The sequence below is a fragment of the Cupressus sempervirens genome, chromosome 7 (assembly GCF_028749045.1).
Source record: "Cupressus sempervirens isolate cs-2001-9-10 chromosome 7, ASM2874904v1, whole genome shotgun sequence".
NCBI lineage: Eukaryota > Viridiplantae > Streptophyta > Pinopsida > Cupressales > Cupressaceae > Cupressus > Cupressus sempervirens.
In genome coordinates this window covers 39,383,064-39,399,365 of record NC_143124.1, presented here as the reverse complement: position 1 = coordinate 39,399,365, position 16,302 = coordinate 39,383,064, and the positions used below count along the sequence as shown (strand labels likewise).

The following is a 16,302-nucleotide window of genomic DNA, read 5'->3' as shown; positions in this document are numbered from 1 at the left end:
AGTTGTACCACCATTGAATATTTTTAGAAACTCTGGTCAATGTTGAAACTTTGAATTCTCAGATAGTTGTAGGGATTGTGGTGAATATGTAACACTAATGAATGTTTTTACCAACTCTTTCCATTGTTCAAATGAGGGCATAGAGAGCTATAAATGTTGTCATGCCCTTGTGATCATTAAATTTTTTACTGTGCCCTTATAATATGAAACCAAAAACTGATAAAATTCTAATTAATTGATGAGATCAGTTGCAGAAACCTAACTGATATGTTTTCTTGTGCCATTGTCAAATTCTTACACTTGTTGAGATTCTAAACACTTGCAGTACTATGAATCATGAGACACGATGGAAAACTAGACAAGATTAGAGATTGCACTATGAAACAACTACTGAAATTCATTCATGCTTCTCCATGAGATTTTGAGAAATTCTCTCCACGCACATTTGTTCCCATGTGAGTTCAACATATTGGTGAACTAAGTGTATGAAAAATCATATCCAAAATTCTTTATTAGGGAATATTGCAGTTTACAATTAGATGTCGATCCCGTGAGTTTTTATTGTGTGTTAGTCGATATAATTATATCACAATTTGTACTACACAATATAATTCAATGCGGAGTTATGATGTTAATTGGGGCAGTCTTCAAGGAATCAGGTGGCATGGGGTTGTCAAAGTATGCCAAAGCTTCAAGCGTGGGGCATCCCTCTATGCCTTCCATCATTGTTAACGTGGGTGTTCTAACTCTCTAACTTGCTAAGCACGATCAACACAATGAATCAAAGCTTATCACATATTTTAGTTTCTTTTGACGTCAAGATGCTCCACCCATTTCTCGTGACTTCAAAAAATGTGTGAATAATACACCTCTCATATCTGAAATACATCAATAAACTTGATTAATGCTGCAAAAATTCATTTACATTTAAAAAAATTGAAGGTTGGGAATAATGCAGTGCCTAAATGAGTTTTGTTTAAAAATGTAAAATGTACAAATATAAAATCGTATAATTCTTAAGACGATGACTAAGATAATCTTTGATAAAATGTAGAGATTTCACTTATAATAGCATACACTCTTAATAGATAACCTTATAACTTATTTATCATATTGTAAATTGCATTTTCTTTTTTCTTTTTTTAACCATATCGTGCCAACTCTTTTAAATAGAAGAGTATTCTAATCGTTATAAAGATGCATGAGTATTGATTGTAATGTAATACTTGAATTCTATATAATGTGTGAAATCAAAATATTTGTATGTTCATCATAAATGTAAAGCATTATTCAATGATTTCTTTAAATTTTCATTAATTGAAACCTTACTGTCTTAGAATACCACAACTAGATAGATCATTACATAAATATTGCAAAGTAACCTACCAATGGTAATAAAAAAAGGTAGGAGTTAGATTTTAAATGTAAAATTTGATTTTTGAATTAGATTCAAGGAATGCAAAAATTGGTCTTGGATACTATAACCACGATCCAAATTAAAAGATGGAGAATATAGGAATCACGGATGAATGTATGTGAACCTAGCCTAGTAAATAATCGGAATGCCACAGTATATCATAATTACAAGAAAATATGGAGCTAAAAGGGGACCTTCCCTGGGCTCTTTTCCTTTTCAATAATTAACAGAGAATAATCTTTGATGAGAAATTATATATAGTGTTGTGATAAAATTTACTCAAGACATGACAATAGAAAAGATTATAGTGCTTCAAATCTACTTTCAAAGAACTATTACCTTTTCAAACGATGTATATTAAGGGTTTAAATGAGCATCAAAAAAATACTCATTGTTTGTTTAACATTTATAACATATCATCATCTAATGTACAACCTATAATTTTTTTTTTTTTTTAATATGTCATATATCATTTCAGTGAATAAATATTAAAAAAATATGAAAAATTAATAATACTCCTCTAGTTTTTAAATTAATAAGCAATTATCTTTTGAATGTAAAAATTAGAATCTGGAGTTAGATTTAAGGAATGCAAAATTTGTCCTGAATATTATAGAGATGATCCAAAATAAATGACATAGAATATAAGAAGCATGGACGAATGTATGTGAATGTAGTCTAATAAATAATAGAATGTCATAGTATATCATTAGAACATGGAAATATTGAAACAAATGGGGACATGAGCTGGGCTCTTTTCATTTTGAATAATTAAAAAAGAGTTATCTTAGATGAGAAATTAAATATAGTTATGATAAAGTTATTCAATACATGGCTTCAAATCTACTTTGAAATTCCTAATTTTTTTTTTTCAATGATGTACATTAGGGGTTAAAATGAGAGAACAAAAGATACACTTCTTATATTTGAAATTCCTAACATATCATTGAAATTCCTAACATATCATCTCACGCACAACATGTAATATTATATTATTTTTATTTAAAATACTATTTTAGTGAAAACTTTGTTAGCACCATGTGTTTCATGTCAAACAAATTTATTGCTTTCCTAAGTTAAAATCTTGAAAAAAGGAAAATTAATAATACTCCCCTTTTTTCAAGTTAATAAATACATAGATTAAATACTCTTACTGTATTTAATAATTATTAAATACCCTAAAGAGTTTTACCTTACCTTTTTGGGTTTTGATCTCCTTTATAAGGATGATCTCTCATTGTAAACATGAACTTGAGATAATTCATTTTTTATAGCAATCTACTTTTTTCCTCATCAAGAATGTCTCATCTACGGATCTAGCTATTCAAGCCTCCATAGCCTTTTTTCTCTCTCTCCAGTAAGAGGTGTTTGCATGTAGATGGTTCTTGGGAGCTGTGGGTTTGACCGTTTATCATTTTCAACAACCATGTGAGTTGAAAATCATTTAATAATTATGAAAAGCCATTAAATCTTTTTGAGCAACTAGCAGGCACAAGTCAAGATATCGATGCTTTTTGGGCATCTTTCTTTTAGTGGTAGCTCTCAATGTAATTGTCCCTTTTTGAGCACATTCATCAATCTTCATAATATATATTTCTTAGTCCCTACCTTGAGGATAGGAGACTATAGATTTTAATTAGTTTTCTCCCTATTTGTTGAATCTTGAAAAATGTGCAAGCTTAAAAAAAAATCATTTATCCTATATTTTGAAGCATTTTTTCTATTTAACTAAATTTTATTTTTTTGTTTCTAAATTTTTATTGCTTATGAATTTTTTTCCCAGCAATCTTTTCCATTTTTTGTGCGCAAAATTTAAGAAAAAATAAGCATGAAAAATACAAACATGGCAGTGGAAGTTGAAAAAATAATAGATGTGTCATTCAATGTATCTGCATGTGCCTATCTTCACTCTAATAGGTGACAACATGAGATAACTTGAGTTTGGGAAGTTATCATGAGATTTGAAAAACTAAGTAGCATGGTGATGTTAGATTATGTTGTTGACTCTTGATTAATTATGAAATTCTTCCCTTGGTTCTTATAAATGTATTATATTAAAATCGATATTATTATATCACAAGTGGTATAAAATTTAGCTTCACAAATATCCTAAACCTTGCAATTTTAGGTAGCATGTTGCATAATATCAATCTATATTGGTAAAAGTTTTTGGGAAAAACACTATTTTGGAATTTATTGTGATTAGCATATTGAAGTTCCAATCTATAAATTGTTAAAGCTATTAGTAAATTCTATCTACTAGTGAGTTATAAAATATGTCATATTCATATATAATAAAAATTATGATGAAATTTAGAAGAAGAAAAAAATATTGTCCTGTAATAAACTATGAATTGTAAGATTTTTCAAACAAATTACATGTTGGTAACATGCCATATAAATTGTGGTAACTTTTAAATATAAACAAAAAATAGTTTAATACACCAAAATCTGTCATTGGATTCAATTAGGTGCTATGTGCACTTGATAATCACCTATCGCTCCATCGAAAATCACCAACCCTACAAATGAGCTTATGAATAATTTGAACTCCTAACTATGAAAGAAAAAAATTTACTTATTGATGATAATTTTTTACTTGTAGACAATAGTTTGTTTCATTGATCGCCTTTATAAAATAACCATTCGAACATATTTTTTTCAATTTTGAGTCTTTATCATACATGAACATGCAAACACACATTTTCTAGTATTTTCTAATGTACTATTCACATATTTATTGATATAATACTACTTTTAATCCATAAAAAAGAAATTATATAAATCAAATGATAGTATCACAATAGTATCATTATATATATATATTTTTTATCAAAATAGACAACTAAACGCTAGATACACAATTCATGCAAAAATTGATAGTTTGAAAACAAATCAAAAACCCCATATTAAGATTGTATCTATGTATGTAGAAAACTAATCTATACAAAAGATGTAGTAAATTACATTAAGTTATTAGGAAAGCATTGAAACAAGAGCTCTAGGAGATGCTTTTTGAAAAATCTTACAATTCATAGTTTATTACAGGACAATATTTTCTTCTTCTTCTAAATTTCATCATAATTTTTATTATATATGAATATAACATATTTTATAACTCACTAGTAGATAGAATTTACTAATAGCTTTAACAAGTTATAGATTGGAACTTCAATATGCTAATCACAATAAATTCCAAAATAGTATTTTTTTCCAAAAACTTTTACCAATATAGATTGATATTATGCAACATGCTACCTAAAATTGCAAGGTTTAGGATATTTGTGAAGCTAAATTTTATACCACTTGTGATATAATAATATCGATTTTAATATAATACATTTATAAGAACCAAGGGAAGGATTTCATAATTAATCAAGAGTCAACAACATAATCTAACATCACCATGCTACTTAGTTTTTCAAATCTCATGATAACTTCCCAAACTCAAGTTATCAAAGTTGATAGGTATAATCCAAAAACAATAAGAAGAAAATTATACTCATCAAAAAGAATATTTGTAACTTAAAACACCAAAGTTAGATTTTATTTAATTTAAGATCAGTAGTATATTTCTATATACATTGTAAGATGTTTTTGGATTATGATTAATATATTATTGCACAAATAATTTACTAGCAAAACTAGTACCGACATCTTCAATTATAGTACATATAATATTGGAAAAAATATCACATATGCTCATTAAATTTTTTTATTTTGACTTTTCATTTATATAAAAATCTAATATTATGGATGAGGGTTAAGATAAGAATATAAAATATCGATAAGAAAACCTATTATAGTACCTTACGTATTAGAAGGTGATGTAAGTATTTACAATAAATTTTAATTAAAAGTAATATATTAAACTTATAAATATTGTGGAGAGTTAGTTCACACTTAAATATCTCATAAATCTAATTGAGAGATGATCTCCACATGAAATGTGAAGCAAGATTAATATATTGATTTATCTTTTATGATATTTACACTAACATAAAATCTCCATAGTGCTTACTATTCTCACATGGAATGGAAATGAAGTAGATAGGGTAGAATCTATGTGTAACACAACATTTAATCACTATAAACTTGCTTCAAAATCTTTTAGACTATCGATTTGGCATAAATGTACTTCTCTTAAGAATTGTTTGGGGCAGAATTTCACTTTTTCAAATACTGTACTTCCTTATTATCTATACAACCATCATTATAACCCACAACTATCAAAGGAATTGTAAGCTCAATTTTAGAGACATTTTTAAATCTTTAAACCTAGGTTTAATTTGATTTTGATGTGTTTTCATTCACAGAGAGGGTGGTTTTGGTTTACCTCATTTTATAGAATAAGTCAAACAAGAAACATTCTTCCAATACTACTATAAAACATTTAATTGAAAATTTATATTTGCATATAAGAAAAATATAAAAAATTAAAATTATAAAAGATGCCTAATTTGTTATGGTTGTTTGTGAAAGAAATATAAAAAATGTTCTTATATGTAATGTACTTGAGGAAAATAAATCTTGAGAGTTCCTATAAATAATATTATAAGCTACATATCATTATATAATTATCTAATTATGTGATATCAGGTAAAGGAAATATTTTACTTTCTTTTTATTATTCTGTAAGGATCGTGTACCTATGCATTATGTTGAAATCTATTTTCATTATATATTCTTATATTTTTCATGGAAGTTGTCTTAATTATGCATGATTAAATATAGTTTTGCAAGTTAATAATTTAATAAAATGAGGGTTTGTATATATTTAAATAATAATGGATTATAAATCTTATCAAATTTTCATATTTGAACTTTTGTAGATGATATTTATACAAAATTCATTTTACATAAAGAATAGAATTTTTAATATAATTAATGGCTTCATCTCATTAAGTACAATGGTAAGTGTTACAAAATTATTTATTATTCAAAACTTCATTAGATAAGTAAATTCAAGATAATTTGAAATTTATACAAAAGTTGCCATTACAGATCATGTGGATAAATAGCCATTCACTTTTGACTCTCTTTACTATTAAATTGGGTGTGCATGCTACAATTTGACACAACTAACCCTTCAAAAATAATTTAATTAATACACAAGAGAATTTTTTAATTCTCATAATTTACTATTATTTTCACAATATCACAATATTATTTTTACAAAGTTCCATTGGAGGTAATGGTGATGACCTAGTTAATCCTACGCCTGACACTCTTTGCCACGTTGTCATCCAGACCGAGCCTCTGTGAATCATTTAAAAAGAAATTCTAATTCCCTTCACACAAACTATTCTCAAGCTATACTTTTTCAATTCCTTTTCCAAGATCTAATGCATGCATGCCTATTGATTAGATGTACATATTTTCAAAATAACATCGACCCATTTGAGTTTGAGATAGAAAAGGTAAAAGGACCTTAAACAACCCTCATTCCATGAGAACAAGATTTGCAAGCTCTTACATAAAAAAATTTTGAATTATGTGTATACAAATGAGCATTATTTATATTTTTTTTAAAATATTGTAGTCCACTACAACAACACAAAATAAATGTAGTGAAATTCTTATGATCATTTTTGTTTTCTTTATAAAACCCCATTGTGTTGGCACTCTTTACTAATTTCACGTATTGGTTAAATGTATTTTGAAAACTTAGAACTATCCTCACATAGTCGTACACTATATGCACTTAAGATGCTCAATGTTTAGAAAAGAGGTTCTAGAAAAGGGAATGAATGTCAAGCACTTTTTATGTAGATATGAACGGAAATATAGGGGGTCCCTGCATGTGCATGGATTCATATGGATCGAAGGAGCACCTGATGTGGATAAAATTGACTGGTCAAATGAGGAGGAAAGAAGAAGCCGTAAAAGATATTTTTCATTCCATTGTTCATGTATGGAACCCTAGAAATTATCCTCATCAACAAAATATACATGCACATTAATAAATATTTATATATATTCATGTAATGTGACATTAATTAATGTACTTATTTTTTTCTTACCTTGAGTTGTAGGCATTCGTCAATTTTCAACAACATATATGCCTTAAAAACACAAGACAACTTGCAAAGGTGGATTTGGACCGTGACTATGAAGAAATGTTAAATTGTGCGGAGTGATACACAATTTCTAAGGAGGGTGGATGCCTACGAATAAAAGGGAAAGATGGTTTGCAAGTAATTATTTCATCCCAATGAATATTTAAAAAATATATATAATTACTACAAAATGATGGGGCTAAATATAAAATTTCTTACACTGGAGAAAGTTGTCTTGATAATGAAGAAAATGATTCATCGGATCACAGGGCTTCCGATGTTGGCCAAGGCAAGAACCACCAATGCCCTGAATCGGGTGGAACTGTAAAAGAAAACCCTTGCTAAGTGGGATGGAAGGGGTATGAAGATTAGTTGTGTTACTGATATAGAGTTAAAATTTGAAATTCATGTAATTGCACACAAGATATATAGCTCCAGTTGACTCAATAATGTATCATGTGGAGCGGTGGATCTCAGTTACGGGGTGGTGAAGAATGACATGTCCTTCGACCCTACCAAGTTGGTGTTGAAATTGAAGACAATGAACATGTTTAGAGAAATACTACAGAATATGAATGGGAGATTATATCTAGGTTGCACCAGGGTCAAAATATACGATGCTCAGAAATAGACATGTTCGGGAGAAGAGACATTGATAGACAAACAAATTGGTCTGTTGATTATCAAGAAGAAGAGTACACTACCAGAGCAATCAATTTCATAAGTAACATGAAGAATCATGGGTGTCTTGTCTATGATGAAATTCCTCGATGCATAAACTACATGACCTTTGGTGAGAAACAAAAAAGGCAGTCAACATGACATGACACACTACCACAGTAATCAAAATGAAGAACTATTGTTTATGATAATTCAAGGCACATCAAGAACAGGAAAGTCATATTTAATTGGTTCTATTAGTCAATCTCTTCAAAATGCGGCAATGCCCTCCCATTCTCCCCTTCTATTACTTTTCCTAATAGGAGTTGCAACATTCAATACAAGAGCTTCTACAATTGATTCAAAATAGAAGGTAACAGTAAGAGATTGTTCTCAACTAGAAGGAGCAAGGCTCACAAGTTTTTGAGAAGAAATTCCACATTTAAAATATATTTTGATTGATGAAATGAGATTCATTGGTCAAAAAATGTTGGAAAATATAGATTTATGACTGCGACAAGCATTCCCACAATCTGCACACATAAGCTTTGGAGGTAAATATTCCATTTCTACATCATGAATATCTTACTCATGTGAAATATACATTATTTGAATCAAATACATGAATAAATACATAGTTTTTAAAATATATTTTTTCCTCAATTGTATTTCAGGTGCATCTATAATATCGGTGGGAGATTTTGGCCAGCTACCTCCTATCAATGATAGAGCAGCATATGACAGTAATAAACAGGAAAAGTTTCTAGGTCAGGAATTCAAGACCCTGGTCACACTAGATAAGATATTCAGACAAGATGGGGAAGATATTGAGCGACAAAGATTTTGACAACTTTTGATGAATCTAAGAGATGGAAACTCACAAATTGATGATTTGAGGTTGCTGGTGTCAAGGGTCCCTATCAACATAGATGTCGCAACAATTGTTTAATTTGATAATGTTTTTCATTTGTTCTCAAAAAATGAAAATGTTCATGCTCGTAATAAAAAAAATGCTACATTCATTGAAGCATCCGATTGCACCTTGTGTTGCATCGAAAGTAGCTTCTATCAATCCAATAGATTACTGTTAAAATGATGAGCTTGATTTGGAGTTGTTAATCTGTAACGATTGAAGGGTCATGCTAACTTCAAATCTATGGATAGAGGTAGGTCCTATAAATGGGGCTCTTGGATACATTCAAAAAAATATCTACAAGAAAGGAAATGCTCTGCTTAAGCCTCCAGCATATGTGATGGTTGAGTTTGATGGTTATTCAGGACTACCATTCGAAGATCATAATCCAAAGATAATTCCAATACCACGAATACAAAATGGTACAACAGTTCAATTTCCATTGAGGTTGGCATGGGCATTGACCATTCACAAATCTCAGGGATTGACTCTTCCCAAAGCGACAATTGATGTAGGATCAAGAGAAAGAGCAGGGATTGACATTTGTGGTAGTTTCACATGTAAAATATCTCTAGTGTTTGAGAATGATGCCTCCTTTTACGTATGATCATTATGAGAAAATGAAAAAGGGTAGACAAATTTCAAGCGCAAAGATGAAGAAAATAGACCTAAGTGCCTTGAAGATAGTTGACGTGATATGTTATTCTTAAATGTTATGTCCATAAAAGTCTTTTTGGACACATTAGTATTTTGTTTGTAACACTCCCTACTATATTCCATGTTTTAAAAAAGTCTCTATTATACAATGAAAAATGATATAAATAACTTTCTTGATTTTAATTTATTCTATTTTGAGAAACCCAAACTCTTTTTGTGATATTTAATTTTTATAGATCTTAATTAATTGTAGTGATGTATTAAGTAATAATTATATCTTAACTAATTGTAGTGATTTTTTAAGTAATAATTGTAGATTGATTCATTGAGTAATATCAGTTTATGTTTACAATTTATATTTACTTTTGCTACAATGTTTCTTAATGTTCGATGATAATATTATGGACAACTTTTTTTTAATTTAAACTATTAAATTAAAATATTCATTACAAAATTTCAAAGAAAAAACCAATGAATATAATTTACTTATTCTAATTATCCTCCAATATTAATTTTCTTTTGTTTCATATTTTTAAAATTAGTGAACTTAAATTTTTCAAATATGGTACAATAAAATAATAATATTATTAAAAATAAAATATATTTCTATTGACTTTATTTGGTCTATATTTAAGTATAAGTGCTAAATTTGATTTGTGTGTTCCATATTTGATTGTATCTTATAACGGTTTTATATATATTTATGTTGATAATTGTTTAAAAGTTTGTAGCATATCATTTGAGCTATGGATTTTCTATTGGAGCATCAAATATCATTGTTACGAGTCGTGCTGCTTCTGTGACCTCAAATAATTTCTGTGAGATCGATTTAGATAAATGTAAAAGAATAATCCAGAAATCGTGCTCACACCTAATCAAAGCCTTGGAGAATGGTTCATTGTTAATTGATAGTGTTGATGAACTAGAAATAACGGAAATGGTGGATGTTGCAAAAGTTATTTATGACACATTTGCAAAAACGGATGCATTTCTAGAAATGATGAAAGAACTCTACCGTGATCATTGCTCTAATAAAGGTCGCAACACCATCCTTATCATTGAGGAATATGTGATGCAGCTGCATCATCATGGAGAAATGTTCTTTCTTTAGTTTCTTCTCATATTTCCTATACTCCATCTAAATACTTCTACTTGGGCTTATATTTCCTATTTCATCTATGTAAGTTTTATGAACAACAACATGAATAAGTTATTTTCACTGTTCAAGTCATGGACACATATTTTTCATTTTCATCTATTTGAGCTTTGTGAACAACAATATTATGTATCAAATTTATGCTCTCATTGATTGATATGTTACATGCTATATTATCTATGCACAATCATCAAAACTAATAATAAAATGTATAAAATTGAGCTATTTGTATGCATAATCATCAAATTTTATACCAATAAATATAAAATTTGATACTGACCCTTTAAAAAATTGACTTTTTAATTAAGTCGTTCAAAATTAATTATCCAAATGCATTATGCAAAATTTTATTTTAATATTTATTAATAATTAAAATGATTTATTCTAATAATTAATTAAAGTGAAAAAAGAGAGAGTATATATTTAAACAAATAAAGTTATTAATTGTGTGCTGCTACTAGCTTATATATATAAAGGGAGAGTTATCCTTCTTGAAGCGCCTGTTTTGATAATCTAACTACAATAGATAACTCTCTACTTATATACATAAACTAGTTTATATAACAAAACTCTTAATTAATTTCACTTCAACGAAAATTCTATGATTCTAATCATGCATAAAGTTTGATTTTAATAAATCATCTACCCATATATTTTCCCTATATTACAGCCATTGCCATCGCCTTCCACATCAATCATATGAAGTTGCCATCGCCTTCCACATCATATGAAGTTCCGAATATAGAACATCTTATTAGTTATCATTGCATGCATGAAGTTCCCAATTTAGAACATCTTATTAGTTATCTTTGCATGTGACGTCTATATGACATCCTCGCATCCTTAGTTGACAGCGTATCTTATTTTGTCCCGAGAGAAAAAGAACCGTGAGAGCGTGGGAAGCTTGGTAACAACAGGAGTCGATATTTATTCTTCAATCCCCGTGCAAATTACGGAACACAAATATGTGACTTTTGAATGTGAAACTGAAATTGACCGAAACGACAAACATTTTCAAACGTTTGGTCGGAAATCTTTACAAACATTCACCTATTGATGTGGTGAATACGAGCGTGTGAGAAAATCATGAAATATGGTGACAGCTCAAGTACATCCTTGAAACTTTCACTTCTTATATCTGTGTTTTTCAAAGAGATTTTGAGAATTATATCTACTCAGGAAAAAGTTGGAATAAACATGCGAAGACACATTCAACAAGTGCTTTATCACATTAGTTAAGAAAATCAATAGTTGCTAGTCATGTGCATTACGACCGTAATAATCGCACTGTATTAACGTGCATACAACAACATTTTCAACGGTTCGCAAACAGAAACAGAAACAGACTTCACAGACGCTCGTTGTCTATATAAGAGAGCCCAATGCCATAGCATTTCATACAACCATTGCGAGTTTCATCTTCTTATCGAAAATGGCCTCCAGTGAAGCCTTAAAGCCATTGCTTCTTTTGTTTGCTTCCTTTCTATTCATGTTAGCAATGACGGAATCAATAAGAACTCCTTTCAACACGACCAAGGCTGACAATAGCGTTAAATATCATGTTGAGAAGCCGGAGCTTGTTGTTCAAATGGTGCAAAGGTAATAAGCATGTTGTCTTTGAGAGGGTCTAGAAAGTTTAGAGAATTTAATTAAATAGCTCATCACATTCAATACATTGATATGCAATGCATATGACTGTGTGTGTCAATCATTCTCTACTTATTCTTATGCTCTTGCTTGGTGCTTGCCTTACCGTAATACCTATAATACCATTCTTGTGACAGTAGTTGGTACGCAGCTGTCAATAGCTATAGATGAAAATTCTATTCCCCATATCATTAGCTGTTAACGATTGTCTTTGTTCAGATACATTAATTCTAAGATGAACATGATACTGCAGAAAGGTTATCTAAGTCAGTTCAATTAAGAAGGCTTCGACGTTCTAGCGTTGTTTTATTGCCAGCATATATCGACAGTTGCATACAGTTGAGTTGAGATTATTTAACAATTTAAAGAACTGCTGCGCAGGAGTTTAAATAGTTCGAGAAGAAAGCTGAGCTCGTGCGGAACAGGGAACCCAATTGACGACTGTTGGCGCTGTGATTCCGATTGGGTTAACAACAGAAAGAGACTGGCTGACTGCGCAATTGGATTTGGCAAAAACGCCATTGGAGGTAAGAACGGGCGGTTTTATGTCGTTACCGATCCCAGTGACGATGACCCCGTCAATCCTAAGCCTGGCACTCTGCGCCACGCTGTCATCCAAACCGAGCCTCTCTGGATTATTTTTCAAAGAGACATGCTGATTCAGCTAAAGGAGGAGCTGATCATGAACAGCTACAAGACTATTGACGGCAGAGGAGCGAATGTTCATATAGCAAATGGAGCTTGCATTACAATACAGTACGTGAATAACATCATTATTCATGGAATTCATATCCATGACTGCAAACCTACGGGAAATACAAATGTGAGGAGCTCGCCCACACATTATGGGTATAGAACTATGAGTGATGGAGATGGGATTAACATCTTTGGATCAACCGCAATTTGGGTCGACCACTGTTCATTGTCAAGATGTACAGATGGACTGATCGATGCCATCATGGGCTCCACTGCTATCACAATTTCAAACAACTTTTTCACTCACCATGACAAGGTGCTCAAAACTGCCGGTTTATTTAGTCTGCCATTAATTTAGCTTTTCTTTTAAAAAGGTTTCATGATTATATTTATGGGCATGCTTTAAAAAGTTACTAGAAGCCTATTAGGAGACACATAAAGAGTATTGGTATTTATGGGCATATTCGTTTTCTGTAGGTGATGCTCCTTGGACATAGCGACGCGCATACCGAAGACGTCAAAATGCAAGTAACAGTTGCATTCAACCATTTTGGAGAAGGACTTGTTCAGCGTATGCCCAGGTATAGAATTCCGTATCAATCCTTGCATGAGGAACACAAGACATTAGCTCACTCAAGTTTATTTCTTTAATTTTCATTTCACTATAAGATGTATACGTTGTGATGCAGGTGTCGACATGGAAATTTCCATGTGGTGAACAATGATTACACTCACTGGGAAATGTACGCCATTGGCGGAAGTGCGAACCCCACCATTAACAGTGAAGGAAACAGATTCCTAGCCCCTGACAATCGATTCCACAAGGAGGTAAAAGTCCATTTGCAACTGATGTCTCATATATGTTCTTTGGTGTTCAATGGATGTAGAATAAGTATGGTAATGGGAAATGTGCAGGTGACAAAGCACCAAGATTCAACAGAAGGGAATTGGAGATCACTGGGAGATCTGATGTTGAATGGGGCATTCTTTACAGCATCAGGAGCTAGAGCATCTTCAAGCTATGCAAAGGCTTCGAGTATGGCGGCAAGACCGTCATCTGTTGTGGGCTCAATCACTGCAGCTTCAGGTGTTCTCAACTGTAGAAAGGGCTCGAGCTGTTAGACCAAAACATATGCATTATAGACAAATTGTTAGGAATCCCTTAATTCTATAGCTTGCCAAGCATGAGAGGACGGAGCGAGGCATGTTAGTTATTTTAGTTTTGTTTTTGGAGAGTCTCGAGTCATCTTTTAATAAATTTGAATATATCAGTAATGTTATTCTCAAAATTGAAGAATTGTCGTGGAACGTCAAGCCAATAACATTTATATTTATATTATCTTGATTGTCACTGAATTTCAATGTATTTCTTGAGTATGCCTTATAAGAAGTGCAATATAAAGATTGAGATTAGCTCAATTTGTGTTCACAGATTAGATTGAGGTTCATATAGATTGATTTTGACATGCTATTTATTCACACCAAATATTACTCAAAGAAGTATCAATAGTTTCTCTGTATTCTTAAAAAAAATCATTTATTATAGAAAATTGATTTAGTTTTATTCACATAACATCTAGGGCCTCAAATATTATGCTTGGTAAAAATGGAATAGAGTGAAAATGATCCTACAAATAAATCTCATTGCTAAATTTCTTCCAAATAAGACAATCTATTTATACAAAGATTGGTATGTTGCACTCTATGATATAAAAGGTGTCAACAAAAAATAAGTACAGGCTATATTTGATTAAAAAAAAAAATTCCCACACAATGCTACGAACAAACTCTTCATTTTTCTTTTGTTGGGTGTCACTTGAATTAAAAGTAGGACATCATGAGTTTGACAATCATCTTTTTCAAAAGTTCTCTCAAATGATTGAATAATTATTTGTTGTTAAATATTTATTTCTTCTTCTAAATAAATAGGAGCTATTAGGGTATGGTTATTGCTCTACATATCTGGAAATTATTTTGCTTTGCTAGTTGCATTGATATGAATTTTTTGTTTTTAAAGAAAAAATTGTGAACCATCTCAAAAATAAGACTATCATTGGTGAAACTATTTTGAATCGTAAATGTTTAAAGATTGATGAAAGAGCATCTTGGCTTGGTCAAAATAATGCTCTATAGATTTTCTCAGCAATCCTTGTGGTTCTTCTTAGTATTGATTTGAATAGTTGGGTTGGTGAAGTGTTCGTGTCTTCATTCACGAGGTTCACTTGGTTTATATGATTTTCTTTTATGTTCACCGAGTGACTTTTGTGATTGTTTTTTGTGCATTAAAAAGTAGACAAGGTAAAGGCGGCTGACCCCAGGTTACAATAGGTTGGAGACAAGCTAGTAGTCCTTCTCCAATAGTTCATCCTATACCTTTTATTATCATAAAAACAATCCATCTTCACAAAAAATGATCATAGTCCAGTAGGGTTTTAAACCAACCATTCTCTAGGAAGCTATAGAGAGAGCGAGTGACATCATTTTCCTTTCTCTTGTCCTTATCCTCATTTTCAACTCATAGAAGATACAATTTTGTGGCCATCGAATAGATCATCTTAGTGGTATACTCAGAAATGGCCTTGAATTTCCTGTGTAGGGTCTCTTGGTTATCAAAAATCTCTAAAGGGACTTCTATAGCCTATTCATCCTATCATTAATTTCATCTCTTTCACGTGGGGGCCGCTCTACCTTCCCCCCACCCCTCTTTGCATTCCTTATAGGGTAAGTGATATCACCACCCAAGCTCATTTCTGGGGAAGGCATCCCTTAAAAGGTATTAGAAACATGGGAAGGGCTAGGGTTACCCTTATTCTTAGAGCCATAGGTAGTGCGTGTCATTTCCATTTTCCTCTTGCTTGTAGGTTTAGCCTCCGTCCTCATGGATTTAGACCTAACATCATGAATATGCATTGGTGCTTCCTTAGAATAGAAGAGTTTCTACATGCCCACCTCATTTGAAACACTGGATTGTTTATACTAGATCATTCCTTTGAGAGATAGGCCTCCCACATTTGATATGAGCTCCTACATCACTACAACATTTGGGGACAAATTGCGATGACAATTTGTGATGGCGGTGTAATCTGTGTTGTTTTTC

General features: G+C 31.1%; 1 protein-coding gene across 1 annotated transcript; it reads left to right on the top strand.

Moving 5' to 3' along the window:
• Positions 1-12,294: 12,294 nt before the first annotated feature.
• LOC149545343 (putative pectate lyase 18) lies at positions 12,295-14,327 on the top strand. The gene is made up of 5 exons (XM_089793947.1): positions 12,295-12,461; positions 12,891-13,521; positions 13,683-13,786; positions 13,895-14,033; positions 14,121-14,327. The coding sequence occupies exons 1-5, from the start codon at positions 12,295-12,297 to the stop codon at positions 14,325-14,327; spliced, it is 1,248 nt and encodes a 415-aa protein (XP_089650073.1).
• The last annotated feature ends 1,975 nt before the right edge of the window (positions 14,328-16,302 follow it).

Excerpts from the sequence above, each read along its gene's own strand:
- LOC149545343 (XM_089793947.1), top strand. The coding sequence starts at position 12,295 with ATGGCCTCCAGTGAAGCCTTAAAGCCATTGCTTCTTTTGTTTGCTTCC. Across the intron at positions 13,522-13,682 it reads TTTTCACTCACCATGACAAG|GTGATGCTCCTTGGACATAG; the intron begins GTGCTCAAAACT and ends CGTTTTCTGTAG. Across the intron at positions 13,787-13,894 it reads CTTGTTCAGCGTATGCCCAG|GTGTCGACATGGAAATTTCC; the intron begins GTATAGAATTCC and ends GTTGTGATGCAG.